General features: G+C 51.3%; 2 protein-coding genes across 2 annotated transcripts; both read right to left on the reverse strand.

The window, feature by feature from the left end:
* Positions 1–3,376: 3,376 nt before the first annotated feature.
* On the reverse strand, positions 3,377–4,940 carry LOC122935160. Its single transcript, XM_044290925.1, has 5 exons — positions 4,498–4,940; positions 4,199–4,385; positions 3,980–4,108; positions 3,744–3,883; positions 3,377–3,661 (listed from the first exon to the last, which is right to left on the reverse strand). Exons 1-5 carry the CDS (start codon positions 4,905–4,907, stop codon positions 3,418–3,420), a joined length of 1,110 nt encoding a protein of 369 aa, XP_044146860.1. The 5' UTR covers positions 4,908–4,940; the 3' UTR covers positions 3,377–3,417.
* A 63-nt stretch (positions 4,941–5,003) lies between these two features.
* On the reverse strand, positions 5,004–6,178 carry LOC122933641. Its single transcript, XM_044288543.1, has 2 exons — positions 5,582–6,178; positions 5,004–5,495 (listed from the first exon to the last, which is right to left on the reverse strand). Exons 1-2 carry the CDS (start codon positions 5,767–5,769, stop codon positions 5,012–5,014), a joined length of 672 nt encoding a protein of 223 aa, XP_044144478.1. The 5' UTR covers positions 5,770–6,178; the 3' UTR covers positions 5,004–5,011.
* Between the last annotated feature and the right edge of the window lie 7,914 nt (positions 6,179–14,092).

Here is a 14,092-nt window from a genome sequence, read left to right on the forward strand (position 1 = left end):
CGGCAGATTCTACCTTCTCTGCCGGCGGGAGGAGCGAGGAACTCCTGCCCAGGCCCCTGAACTGCTCGGTGGGATGCTTCCACCCAGTTCGCTCCCCGGGGCCTCTCTACCTTCTTCCGGGAGGTGTTGGAAAGGGGGCCCCCCTCCCGTGCAGCGCCACCCCTGTGACCCAGGGGTGGTGCGCCGGCATGCCCAGCCTCTGGAACTGCTGGTCGGATAAAAAATCCAGATTCGTTCTCATAGCGGTTCTCTTTCTCAAAACCGCACCGCTCGTGGAAGTTTTGCCGGGGGCAAAGTCAGACCGCCTTACCCGATCACGCTTCCGTGAGCCCGGGGGGGCTGCTGGCGGGACGACCCCATCGAGTTCTCTCTCGTCGGTCGCACGCTTCAGAAGCGCAAGTCCCTTGCCCAGGGGTGGTGAAAGGCCGGGACGGTGGACTCCTGCCCCAGCCCCTGGAACTGCTGGCGGGATGCGCCCCTCCACTTCGTCCACTTGTCATGGTACCCTCTCTCTCAAAAAAATGACAAAGTCCACACTTCTCTGAGCCAGCGGGAGGAGTGGGCGACTCTTACCCAGGCACCCTGGAACTGCTGGTGGGATGTGACCACCCAGTTCTCCCCTGGAGGCTAGGAAGCCGAGACTTGCATGGGCTTGTAGAGGGGGACTTGTGCTCCAAGAGGAGACCTCCAGCTAGTTTGGCCCACCTTGCCTCCGGTAATGGCAGGGGGTGAAATTCAGAAATTCTTACCCGCCTATAGCGCTCCTTTCCTGGGTAGAAATTTCCAAAATTCCCCCTGCCGTTGAAGTCCCCACCTCAGAGGGCCCCCCCCGCGGGGTCTCTGAAGTTCTGGAACTGATGGTGGGACGCAAACACCCTGCCCACCCCACAGGGTCTCTCTACCTTCTTCCGGGAGGTGTTGGAAAGGGGGCCCCCCTCCCGTGCAATGCCACCCCTGTGACCCAGGGGTGGTGCGCCGGCATGCCCAGCCTCTGGAACTGCTGGTCGGATAAAAAATCCAGATTCGTTCTCATAGCGGTTCTCTTTCTCAAACTGCACCTCTTGTGGAAGTTCGGCCTGGGACAAAGTCATACTACCTTACCCGAATTCGCTTCCATAAGCTCGGACACATTTTGGGCAAAGTCCCCCTCCTACATGGAAGTACCACACTGCGACTTCCCTTCGAGCTAGCCAGCCAAGACTCGCAGGGCTAGTAGAGGGGGACTTGTGCTTCAAGAGGAGACCTCCAGCTAGTCTCTACCACCTTCACTTCCGTAATGGCAGAGGGGCAAAGTCTGACTTTTTTACCCGAAAACACTTCCATAAGCTCGGGTACATTTGGTGCAAAGTACCCCTCTTCCGTGGAGGTTCAAACCGGGGGACCAGATGCTGAAGTCATGGAACTGATGGTGGGACACAAACACCCTGCCCACCCCACAGGGTCTCTCTACCTTCTTCCGGGAGGTGTTGGAAAGGGGGCCCCCCTCCCGTGCAATGCCACCCCTGTGACCCAGGGGTGGTGCTCCGGCATGCCCAGCCTCTGGAACTGCTGGTCGGATAAAAAATCCAGATTCGTTCTCATAGCGGTTCTCTTTCTCAAACTGCACCTCTTGTGGAAGTTCGGCCCGGGACAAAGTCACACTGCCTTACCCGATTTCGCTTCCATAAGCTCGGACACATTTTGGGCAAAGTCCCCCTCCTACATGGAAGTACCACACTGCGACTTCCCTTCGAGCTAGCCAGCCAAGACTCGCAGGGCTAGTAGAGGGGGACTTGTGCTTCAAGAGGAGACCTCCAGCTAGTCTGTGCCACCTTGCCTTCCCAGATGGCAGAGGGGCAAAGTCTGACTTTTTTACCCGAAAACACTTCCAGAAGCTCGGGTACATTTTGTGCAAAGTACCCCTCTGCTGTGGAAGTTCAGACCGGGGGAACAGATGCTAAAGTTCTGGAACTGATGGTGGGACACAAACACCCTGCCCACCCCGCAGGGTCTCTCTACCTTCTTCCGGGAGGTGTTGGAAAGGGGGCCCCCCTCCCGTGCAATGCCACCCCTGTGACCCAGGGGTGGTGCTCCGGCATGCCCAGCCTCTGGAACTGCTGGTCGGATAAAAAATCCAGATTCGTTCTCATAGCGGTTCTCTTTCTCAAACTGCACCTCTTGTGGAAGTTCGGCCCGGGTACAAAGTCACACTGCCTTACCCGATTTCGCTTCCATAAGCTCGGACACATTTTGGGCAAAGTCCCCCTCCTACTTGGAAGTACCACACTGCGACTTCCCTTCGAGCTAGCCAGCCAAGACTCGCAGGGCTAGTAGAGGGGGACTTGTGCTTCAAGAGGAGACCTCCAGCTAGTCTCTACCACCTTCACTTCCATCAATGGCATAGGGGCAATGTCTGACTTTTTTACCCGATTACACTTCCATAAGCTCGGGTACATTTGGTGCAAAGTACCCCTCTTCCGTGGAGGTTCAAACCGGGGGACCAGACGCTGAAGTCATGGAACTGATGGTGGGACACAAACACCCTGCCCACCCCGCAGGGTCTCTCTACCTTCTTCCGGGAGGTGTTGGAAAGGGGGCCCCCCTCCCGTGCAATGCCACCCCTGTGACCCAGGGGTGGTGCGCCGGCATGCCCAGCCTCTGGAACTGCTGGTCGGATAAAAAATCCAGATTCGTTCTCATAGCGGTTCTCTTTCTCAAACTGCACCTCTTGTGGAAGTTTTGCCCGGGACAAAGTCACACTGCCTTACCCGATTTCGCTTCCATAAGCTCGGACACATTTTGGGCAAAGTCCCCCTCCTACTTGGAAGTACCACACTGCGACTTCCCTTCGAGCTAGCCAGCCAAGACTCGCAGGGCTAGTAGAGGGGGACTTGTGCTTCAAGAGGAGACCTCCAGCTAGTCTCTACCACCTTCACTTCCATCAATGGCATAGGGGCAAAGTCTGACTTTTTTACCCGATTACACTTCCATAAGCTCGGGTACATTTGGTGCAAAGTACCCATCCTACATGGAAGTACCACACGGCGACTTCCCTTGGAGCTAGGAGGCCCAGACTTGTTCGTTCTCATAGCGGTCCTCTCGCTCAAACCGGCAGATTCTACCTTCTCTGCCGGCGGGAGGAGTGAGGAACTCCTGCCCAGGCCCCTGGAACTGATGGTGGGATGAGGCCACCCAGTTCGCCCCCTAGGGCATCTCTACCTTCTTCTGAGAGGTGTGCGAGACTTGACTCCAAGGTCAGGATACACCACCTCTGTGAACCAGCAGAGGCCTGTCATCATGCCCAGCCTCTGGAACTGATGACCTGAGCCAACTTCATTTGAGATAGAAAAATAGTTTATTTAATTTACACATACATATTAATCACTGCTACCTGAAGTGTTGGGCAGACATCCCATCTCCCTCTCCACCATGTTTATTTTATCCTGGGGGGCCAGCGGCAGCTGTGGTCTGGCCCGCATCACTACCACAAGATCTTTTCACCAGCTTGTAACCATGACATATGTCATCCAGCACTTTCTCTCGGTAGTGCCTTTCCGCCATGGAGTTTGTGTGTGCCAAGTACTTTGCAAAGAGAGACTTTTCAGGATCAGTGTATCTTGCAAGCGTCCATGTTTCACAAACCTTCCTGACCACCTGACTGGAGATATCGGGGAGGTTATATCTGGTAACGAAGGGGAGAATTAGCTGAAGATCCGGGCAACAAAGAGACAGAGAGCGGGGATGACTGCTTGGGCACTACTCACTTTGTTTGGTAGCTCTTGATGTCTCTTGAAACAGTATGTCGCTCAGTTCCCACTGATGAAAGGAAGAATTTAGCCATGGGATCGTATTCGTCGCTTCTGGTTAGCAATGGCCGGACTGTTTCATAGTAGGCCTGAAACCACTGAGGAGAGAACAAGGGTACAAAGTGTTTAAATAGAAGAGGGTGGGAGCTGAATAACACCCGGGAACCAGCAAAGGGCCATCTGCTCACACTCACCGACTCTTCATCATTATCAAGTGCGAAAGCAGCAACTTGCTGAGTAGAGGTCTTATGAGTTCTTACACCGATCACACATAGTTTTTGACCTTCGTACTCATGGTGAATCCTCTCATCCCACTCTCCCACCTGCAAGGAGAAGACATGAGGAGCGACGAATGGTGAAAAAGAACCCCACATACTGAACCAGAAAAGCGACTTAGTCATGTTTTGGACTACCCCCGGTCGCTGAAGATGCTTTAACACAAGAAGGCACTCTAGGTAGAGGATAATTTCAGTTTGCTGATAGGAGGTTGCACAGTTGGCCCGGGCTTGGGCTATGCACTTCAAAAACATGCTCTTGGCGTCCCTGAGGACTGCTCGGCATTCGGACGGGCTGGGTGATTTTTGGCTCAAGGCTGCGTACCTAAGACAAGGAGAGAAAGAAGACCAGAGAAGTTAGGTACTCACAAACAGGGAGTGGGGAGGACCAACAAATGACTCCACCATCCCAGCCCTACCCCTGGCTCCACATTCACCTCTTGTCAACCCGGTCTCTTGAGAGACGCTTGGACAGGATCTTTTGGATGTCCTCCGTGGCGATGAGGAAGAACTTGCACTTTTTGTACAGCTCAGGCTGCCTGATGGAAAGGTTGGTGGAGCGCATATTGTACTTTACGAACCGTCGAATACGCTGGATGCAATTTAAGCGAGTCTGGTGAGAGAGATTGACTTCTAAGAGCTTGTCAAAGTAAGATTGTACCTTCTCAATGTCATTGACAAAGTCCAGGCAGGCACATTGTGGATTCATGAAGTATAGGAACCGGGCAACCGTGTCCACATCCTGCCCATGATTGCGCAGGCCCAGCGTAGACTTAAGGTAATGGGCGTAAGGCTTCAACAGAGGATCCCCAGAGGGATGACGGCTGTACAGCCCAGCGTCCTGCATCCTCTTCCGTGCAGCACCTTTCCCTGTGGTTTTAAAAGTCCTAGATACAGGAAAAGAGGTTTATGAGAAAAGAAAAGTCACGGTGCAACCATAAAAGTCAATGTTCATGACCAAGGGTGGTGTACCCACCAGGGAGTGCATTGAAAGAAATGCTCATCGCTTTCTCCTGGAGACTCGGCTGAGGAGAATAGGTCCATGGTTAATGAAGGGGTCACATCCACCTCCACTCCTGAAGGGGCCAGATCCACCTCCCCTAGACTCGGGGTTACTGAGGAACACTCCTCCACTGGGCTCACGGTTATTGGAAAAACCTCCACCGCCACTGGGTTCTGAGCTCCAAAAGAACCCTCCTCCGGGCTCACGGTTCCCGAAGAAACATCCACCACTGGGCTCATGGTTCCTGAAGAAACCTCCACCACCGGGTTCACGGTTACTGGAACACCATTGTCCTCCACTAGGCTCAGGGTTATTAAATCCCTATCCTCCCAATCACTGATAAGCTGGCAAACAGTTCCGTCATCATTGGGGGTGGAAGATGAAAGCTTCTGGCTGGCCTGGGGAGGAGGACCAGACATCAAACTGGAAGCACTATAGAGAGAAGTATAAGGTATGAAAGTTAAAAGAAGGGTGTTCTGGAGGGAAACACAGGTTCACCAGACATAACAGCACCTTACCAGGGAGAAGGGGGCTTATCGATGATGGTAAACCCTCTGTCTTCCAGGAACTGTACAATGTCCTCAGTGGATTGAAGGGAGGCGACCTGATTGTAGCTGATGGTGGTACCACGGCTGCCAATGTTTTTCAGGGTGGTCTTGGAAATTAACAGACTGGATTGGATCTCATCGTCTGTGCGAAGTCTCATGCAGCATCTCCTCAAGTGCGTGGATAGGTCTCTGTACACTTTGTGACAGACGGCACAGGTGAGGGCAGTCCGGTTGCGACTTGGAAGAGAGAGAGAATTACAATATAAGCATAGGTATGGCAAATCACACACGCCGGCTTAGTGCTACTTCATGGAACTGCTGGCGGGATGCGCCCACCCAGTTCACCCACGGTGCCTCTATACCTTCTTCCGCAAGGTTTGAGAGACAGGGATCCCTCATTGGCACGACACACCACCTCTGTGACCGGGGATAGGGGTGACCCAACATGCCCAGCCGCTGGAACTGCTGGATGGGTGCACCTGGTAGGTGCATGCTCATTCACGTTCTCTCAAAACAACATAGTCTGTCCTTCTCTTTGCCAGCGGGAGGAGTGAGAGACTCCTGCCTAGGCCCCTGGAACTGCTGGTGGGATGAGACCACGCAGTTCACCCCCAGGGCCTATTTACCTCCTCACATGAGGTGTGGGAGACAGGGTACATTCGAATCCCCTCACCCTTCTACTGACAGGCACCTCAGACCATGGAGCCACCAGCGGTCTGACTGAAACAAGCTGAGCAGTGGCCTTAGGGACACGGTGTCCCGGGGGAATCTGCAGACTGGTTTTGGGGTGCACTTGGCAGCCCATAGCCTTTGCAGGACACTCGGCCAGCAGCCATTCAGCCGGCAGCCCCGGCAGACACTTGCATGGCGGCCGCCTGGCTGGCAACCCAGAGACCTCGTCGGACACTCGCATGGCAGCCGTGTGGCTGCCTGCATGGAGGCTTCGGCGGACACCGACATGACAGCCCCTGGGCTGCTACCCACACAGGCTTCGGTGGACAGTCGCCATGCAGCCCCGAGGCCTCGGCGGACACTCGAATGGCAGCCGACAGTGCTCGGTGAAAACTCGCCCCAAAAGCTCCTCTGCCACCCGCCCAGCAGAGAGGGTTATTATCCAAGGGTACAACTCACGGTATGCCTCTTTCATGGCTGATAGGTGTCTGTTTCGGGGACATGGAGCAGAGCAAGCGAAGAGCGGTCTGCACTCCTCCAGGTGTTACCTCAGAAATGGCACGCCTACGCAGCAGCTGCATCTGTCCGCCCGGGCGCGCGGGAACTCGGCAGCCAATGAGCTGACGGCTGGAGTGATTGGAAGCACCTGATGCAGGTTTAGGGTCTCAATTATTAGATAGGTTAGATTAGTTAGGTAAAAGATTCAAGATACCGTTAGCTGATAGGTTTTAGTGCAGGGATCTCTGTAGGGCATATAGGTATAGGGAGTTAGGGACTTGAAAACACAAATTGTTATAGATTAATAGATTAGGTTAGTGTTTAGGGTTATTTAGGACAGATTTTAGGTTAGGTCAGTTAGGGATTTAGGGTAATTTTGTGTCTTTCTGTCTGTCCTTGTTAAAAAGTTTTGTTTTAATAGTTTTTTGTTTGACTGTCTTTCTGTTTCTTTGTTAGTTTACTTTTTTTTGTTTTAGCTTTGTTACATCTGTTTTGTCTTTGCGTCTGATTGTCCGCGTTTTTAGTGTTTTACAGTTAAAAAAAAAAAAAAAAAGTTTGGTTCTTTCTGTTTAGCTTTGTTACATCTGTCTTTTCTTTGTGTTTTATTGTCCGCGTTTTCAGTGTTTTACAGTTAGAGAAAAAAAAAAAAAAAGGTTGGTTATTTCTGTTTAGATTTGTTACATCTGTCTTGTCTTTGCGTCTGATTGTCCGCGTTTTTTCTGTTTTATAGTTAGAAAAAAAAAAGTTTTGTTTTTTGTTTAGTTACATTTGTCTTGTATTTCCGTTTGATTGTCTCCGTTTTTCTTTGTTAGTTTTATAAAACCAAAAAAAAGGTTTAGTTTGTTCTGTGTTTGTGTCTAATTGTCTGTGTGTTTCTGTGTTTGTCTTAGTTTGTCATAAAAAACAAAAAAAAAGTTTTATATTTTCTTCGAATTAGTTAGGTTTTTAAGTTAGGGGTTTTATTTTAGGTTTATTACTTTCATTTATTTTATTTCATTTTTTTTACATAAATTTTTTTTTTTTTCAAAAAGTCCCTACCCCAATAAAGTTTTACCAAAAACACATTTTAAATTAGTTTCATAAATAAACTAAATATGAGTGCACGGGGCCGCGCAGGCAGCCGCGGTAGAGGAGTCAGTTCCGATGCTGGACCGCTGCCAGCACGGGGCCGCTCCTCCAGTCACGGACAGGCAGGGGCAGGTGGCAGGGGTGTCCGCCTGATCCGTGACTTTTTTGGTTTTAGCAGTCGTCCAAGGGCCATACAGTCTCAGGACGCCGAGAAAGTGATGGCTTTGGTGGCTGACTCCAGTGCCACGGAGTCCTCAGCCCCAGTTCACAGCAGCAGCAGTAGCGGCAGATCTACGCCTCCTGTACAAGCAACCCCCACCCCCACAGAATTGTCCCCGCTCATGTTCGAAGACGAGGACACTGAGCTGGACATTCTGGGGGAGGCTATGCAGGAGGCTGAAATGCAGTTCAGCCCTCAAGATGGGCAGGACTTTTTGGAAGGGATTGGGGATAACGAGGAGGAGGAGGAGGGTGTAACTATACGTACCCCTTTGAAATCCCTTCCAACAGGTGCGGGTGGTTTGAAAAACACCAAACCCGCACCTAGTCAGACCCAGGTGTCAGCGAGGGGACAGCGGATCCCAGTCAGGGGCTCCATGTCAGCTGTTCCCCTCAGTCCACCACAGTTTGGCACCGGGTCTGACATTGCAGATGAGGAGGAGGGTGACGCCGAATGGGTGCCACCTACTTTGGCAGGTGACAGCAGCACTGAAGAAGGTAGGCACCCGAGGCAAACGGTGCGCCAGGTCTCCAGGGAGCCCATTGGCAGGGGCTCTACTGTTGAGAGTAGCAGGCAGCAGCAGCATGCTCCACCTGTGCACACCGAGACCAAACGGGCGCAAGCCAGCACCACCCCATCGGACAGGAGGTTGGTGCGGAAGTCGCCTGTTTGGGCTTTCTTCACCCTGGCAACAGATGATGTTACTGTTGCCATTTGTAATCTCTGCCATGCCAGGGTGAGGAGAGGCAGGTCAGTTGCTCGGCTGGGTACCACAGCCCTGAACCAGCACGTGCGACTGAACCACTGGCGGGAGTGGGAACAGAGTAAGAGTGGTAGTAGCAGCAGCGCCACCGGCAGTGTGCAGGGGACAGCAGCTCCTGCCACTGTACAGCAGCTCCCCCTCTCAATTGCTACTGATTCCCACCCCCCAGCTCCCTCTAGTAGAGGTATTGGTACCGGCAGCCATCCCTCTGCAACCAGTGCACCCTCCTCTATCTCCTCCTCTGCCGTCCGGCGCCAGCCATCAGTTGCTGATGCTTTTGAACGCACCGCGCCCTATGCCCCAGGGGACCGACGTGTGCGTTCACTCAATGGGCTCCTGGCAAGGGTTATTGCCCAACATCTGCTTCCGTACAATCTGGTTGACAGCAACCCATTTAGGCAGATGTTGGAGCAGGCCCAACCCAGATGGCGTGTCCCCAGCCGCCATTACTTTGCCAGGACTGGCGTCCCTGCCCTACACCAGCACCTTGTGCAGAATGTATGCCTGTCGCTGGATCATGCTGTCAGCGACAGGGTGCATCTCACAATGGATGCTTGGACCAGCAGGCATGGGCAGGGTCGATACCTAAGCTTTACAGCCCATTGGGTTTCCCTCCGAGGCGCCGGGGAGGGAACGGCGGCATCTGAGTTTGTGGTGCCGCCCCGGGGTGTCCATGGGAGAAATGCTCCTCTCCCGCAAGCCACAGTCTCCACTGTTGCTGAGCCCCCAAGCAAGCGTCCCCGTAGCTACGCAAGTGTGGGGCACGTCCGCTGCCAGGCTGTGCTCCAGCTTGTGAGCTTGGGGGAACGGAGACACACTGGACCTGATGTTCTGTCCGCACTACAGGCTCAGGTCCAGAAGTGGCTGACACCCCGAAGTCTCCAGGCAGGTATGGTTGTCTGTGACAACGGCAGCAACCTACTCGCCGCCCTTCAGGCTGGCAGTCTCACACACGTGCCCTGCATGGCACATGTCCTCAACCTTGTGGTTCAGAAATTCCTCCGCACTTACCCAGGGTTGAGTGACATTGTGCAGAGGGTACGTAGGATTGCCAGCCACTTCCGCCGATCCCCAACCGCCGCCGCGTCCCTGTCCAAACTGCAGCGGGACAACAGCCTGCCTACCCACAGGCTGATTATGGACAGTGTGACGCGATGGAACTCCACCCTCAACATGCTGGAGAGGTTGTGGGAGCAGCGACGGGCGGTGAGGGAATACCTGCTGGAGCTAGGCACTCCAGGGCCATCACACCCACTCCCCTATGTCACTAATGCGGAGTGGGGGCAGATTCAGCAAGTCTGCCACGTGTTGGCCCCATTCGAGCAGGCGACAAAGATGGTCAGCAGGGAGCATGTTGGCCTCAACGACGTGCTCCCCTTAGTGTTCCTGCTGGACAGGACACTAGATCGCCTGCTTGAGGCTGGGGAGAGTGCCTTGGTGGAGCATGAAGAGTCAACCATGCTCCACCATGACCAGGCCCAGGACGACGAGGAGGAGGATGAATTAGTAGACATCCAGGAGTCTGGGCTTGGTCAGGAGGGAGAGCCTGTGCTGGGGGCACCGATAGTCCGGGGGTGGGGCACCTCCGACCGGGAGCAGCGGCATCGGCAGCAGGAGGACCAAGAGGTCATGATCCCGGGTAGCTCTGAAGAGTCACAGCGGGCTGTGCTCTTTCCCATGGCTGCCCATATGCTGCGATGCCTCAGGAGGGACCCCCGGATCATAAAAATAAAGGAGAGGGATGAGTTTTGGTTGGCCACCCTTTTAGACCCTCGCTGCAAGGGGAAACTGGAGCAGTTTCTACCAGCCAGCCGGAGGCAGGCCCGTATTGAAAAATTGCGGGCCTGTCTGGTCCACCGGCTGGAGGAGGCAAACCCTAGGCCTCACGCTCCAGTTCTCCCCGCCCATCTCACCCAGCAGGTGGCTGGAACCAGCAGCACCAGCCGAGCAGGTGACCTTATGGGTGAGATGAGGCTGTTCTACCAGTCTGCGCGACCCAGTACCACCAGCAGCAGCAGCATCAGTCACCACCAGCGGCTGGCCCGCATGGTGGCAGACTACATGGGGTCCGTTGGTGCTTCCGACAGCATGAACACCGACGACCCCATGGAGTACTGGGTTGCCAGGCTGGACACCTGCCGTGAGCTGGCTCAGTATGCGCTGGAGTTACTTTCTTGCCCCCCCTCCAGCGTACTGTCTGAGCGGACTTTCAGCGCGGCAGGTGGGGTGGTCACCGACAAGAGGACCCGTCTGTCCACTGACTCTGTGGACAGACTCACATTCATTAAAATGAATGAGTCCTGGATCGGCAGTGACTTCTTGGCCCCCGCTGTCGGTTCAGGGCGCTGAAGGGTCCCTTGTTCATCCCTCTCCTTTGCTCTCCCTCCAATTCTCCGTTGTTTTTTAATGTTTCTTAATGACATGGACACTAACACAACTGGCCAAGGCCAAGCAACGTCTTCACTGACTTCTGGGCTCTGTTTGATCTCAGGACAGTGTGGATGTGCACATGTCGTTAGCGCTGGATGTGAGCACCGACAATCGTGTATGGGTCTGGCGACCTGCGTTACATATCTCTCCTCACAGACAAACGGAGGACAACAGAGACACTACTAAACCCTTTCAGTCCTTTATCCCTATGGCTCAGAGGAATCAGTCAAACTGCTTTACTAAAAACATTTTTTACATGTAAATATTTAATTTATTATATATGTTATGACATTACTGTTTTAGACTATTAAATTAAAAATATAACTTGTTTTTATTTAGTTTTGGGTTGTGTTCATGGTCTGATGTGTGGTCCATTCATGAATTCACATTCATGCTGCTTAGTTAGAAAATGATACAATGTAAGGTGTATTATTTTAGTGTTGGTGCTGCCCCTTTTAGTTGGTGGGGCCATTCATGGTAATATGTTCCAGATGCACATTTAGCTGCTCCTGCCGTCTGTCCTGCTGATTTTGTGCCTAGCTATATGCGGGCCTCATTCAATACCATTTTCTAATATCCTCTGTTGGATGCTGTCTCCTGTCCAGACTCCTGATATATATGAGTCATCTAGGGGTCTAAAAACACTCTTTCTACTGCTGCTACATGTCCTGCTGATTTGAGCCTAGCTATATGCGGGCCTCATTCAATACCATTTTCAAATATCCTCTGTTGGATGCTGTCTCCTGTCCAGACTCCTGATATATATGTGTCATCTAGGGGCCTAAAAACACTCTATCTACTGCTGCTGCTGCTACATGTCCTGCTGATTTGTGCCTAGCTATATGCGGGCCTCATTCAATACCATTTTCTAATATCCTCTGTTGGATGCTGTCTCCTGGCCAGACTCCTGATATACAGACGTGGACAAAATTGTTGGTACCCTTTGGTCAATGAAAGAAAAAGTCACAATGGTCACAGAAATAACTTTAATCTGACAAAAGTAATAATAAATTAAAATTCTATAAATGTTAACCAATGAAAGTCAGACATTGTTTTTCAACCATGCTTCAACAGAATTATGTAAAAAAATAAACTCATGAAACAGGCATGGACAAAAATGATGGTACCCCTAACTTAATATTTTGTTGCGCAACCTTTTGAGGCAATCACTGCAATCAAACGCTTCCTGTAACTGTCAATGAGACATCTGCACCTCTCAGCAGGTATTTTGGCCCACTCCTCATGAGCAAACTGCTCCAGTTGTGTCCGGTTTGAAGGGTGCCTTTTCCAGACTGCATGTTTCAGCTCCTTCCAAAGATGCTCAATAGGATTGAGGTCAGGGCTCATAGAAGGCCACTTTAGAATAGTCCAATTTTTTCCTCTTAGCCATTCTTGGGTGTTTTTAGCGGTGTGTTTTGGGTCATTGTCCTGTTGCAAGACCCATGACCTGCGACTGAGACCAAGCTTTCTGACACTGGCTAGTACATTTCTCTCTAGAATTCCTTGATAGTCTTGAGATTTCATTGTACCCTGCACAGATTCAAGACACCCTGTGCCAGACGCAGCAAAGCAGCCCCAGAACATAACAGAGCCTCCTCCATGTTTCACAGTAGGGACAGTGTTCTTTTCTTGATATGCTTCATTTTTTCGTCTGTGAACATACAGCTGATGTGCCTTGGCAAAAACTTCGATTTTTGTCTCATCTGTCCACAGGACATTCTCCCAGAAGCTTTGTGGCTTGTCAACATGTAGTTTGGCATATTCCAGTCTTGCTTTTTTATGATTCGTTTTCAACAATGGTGTCCTCCTTGGTCGTCTCCCATGTAGTCCACTTTGGCTCAAACAACGACGGATGGTGCGATCTGACACTGATGTTCCTTGAGCATGAAGTTCACCTTGAATCTCTTTAGAAGTCTTTCTAGGCTCTTTTGTTACCATTCGGATTATCCGTCTCTTAGATTTGTCATCAATTTTCCTCCTGCGGCCACGTCCAGGGAGGTTGGCTACAGTCCCATGGATCTTAAACTTATGAATAATATGTGCAACTGTACTCACAGGAACATCTAGTTGCTTGGAGATGGTCTTATAGCCTTTACCTTTAACATGCTTGTCTATAATTTTCTTTCTGATCTCTTGAGACAGCTCTTTCCTTTGCTTCCTCTGGTCCATGTCGAGTGTGGTACACACCATATCACCAAACAACACAGTGATTACCTGGAGCCATATATATAGGCCCAATGGCTGATTACAAGGTTGTAGACACCTGTGATGCTAATTAGTGGACACACCTTGAATTAACATGTCCCTTTGGTCACATTATGTTCTGTGTTTTCTAGGGGTACCATCATTTTTGTCCATGCCTGTTTCATGAGTTTATTTTTTTACATAATTCTGTTGAAGCATGGTTGAAAAACAATGTCTGACTTTCATTGGTTAACATTTATAGAATTTTAATTTATTATTACTTTTGTCAGATTAAAGTTATTTCTGTGACCATTGTGACTTTTTCTTTCATTGACCAAAGGGTACCAACAATTTTGTCCACGTCTGTATATGTGTCATCTAGGGGCCTAAAAACACTCTATCTACTGCTGCTGCTGCTACATGTCCTGCTGATTTGTGCCTAGCTATATGCAGGCCTCATTCAATACCATTTTCAAATATCCTCTGGTGGATGCTGTCTCCTGGCCAGACTCCTGATATATATGTGTCATCTAGGGGCCTAAAAACACTCTTTCTACTGCTGCTGCTGCTGCTACATGTCCTGTTGATTTGTGCCTAGCTATATGCGGGCCTCATTCAATACCATTTTCTAATATCCTCTGGTGGA

Source organism: Bufo gargarizans, chromosome 4, assembly GCF_014858855.1.
Source record: "Bufo gargarizans isolate SCDJY-AF-19 chromosome 4, ASM1485885v1, whole genome shotgun sequence".
Taxonomy (NCBI): Eukaryota; Metazoa; Chordata; class Amphibia; order Anura; family Bufonidae; genus Bufo; species Bufo gargarizans.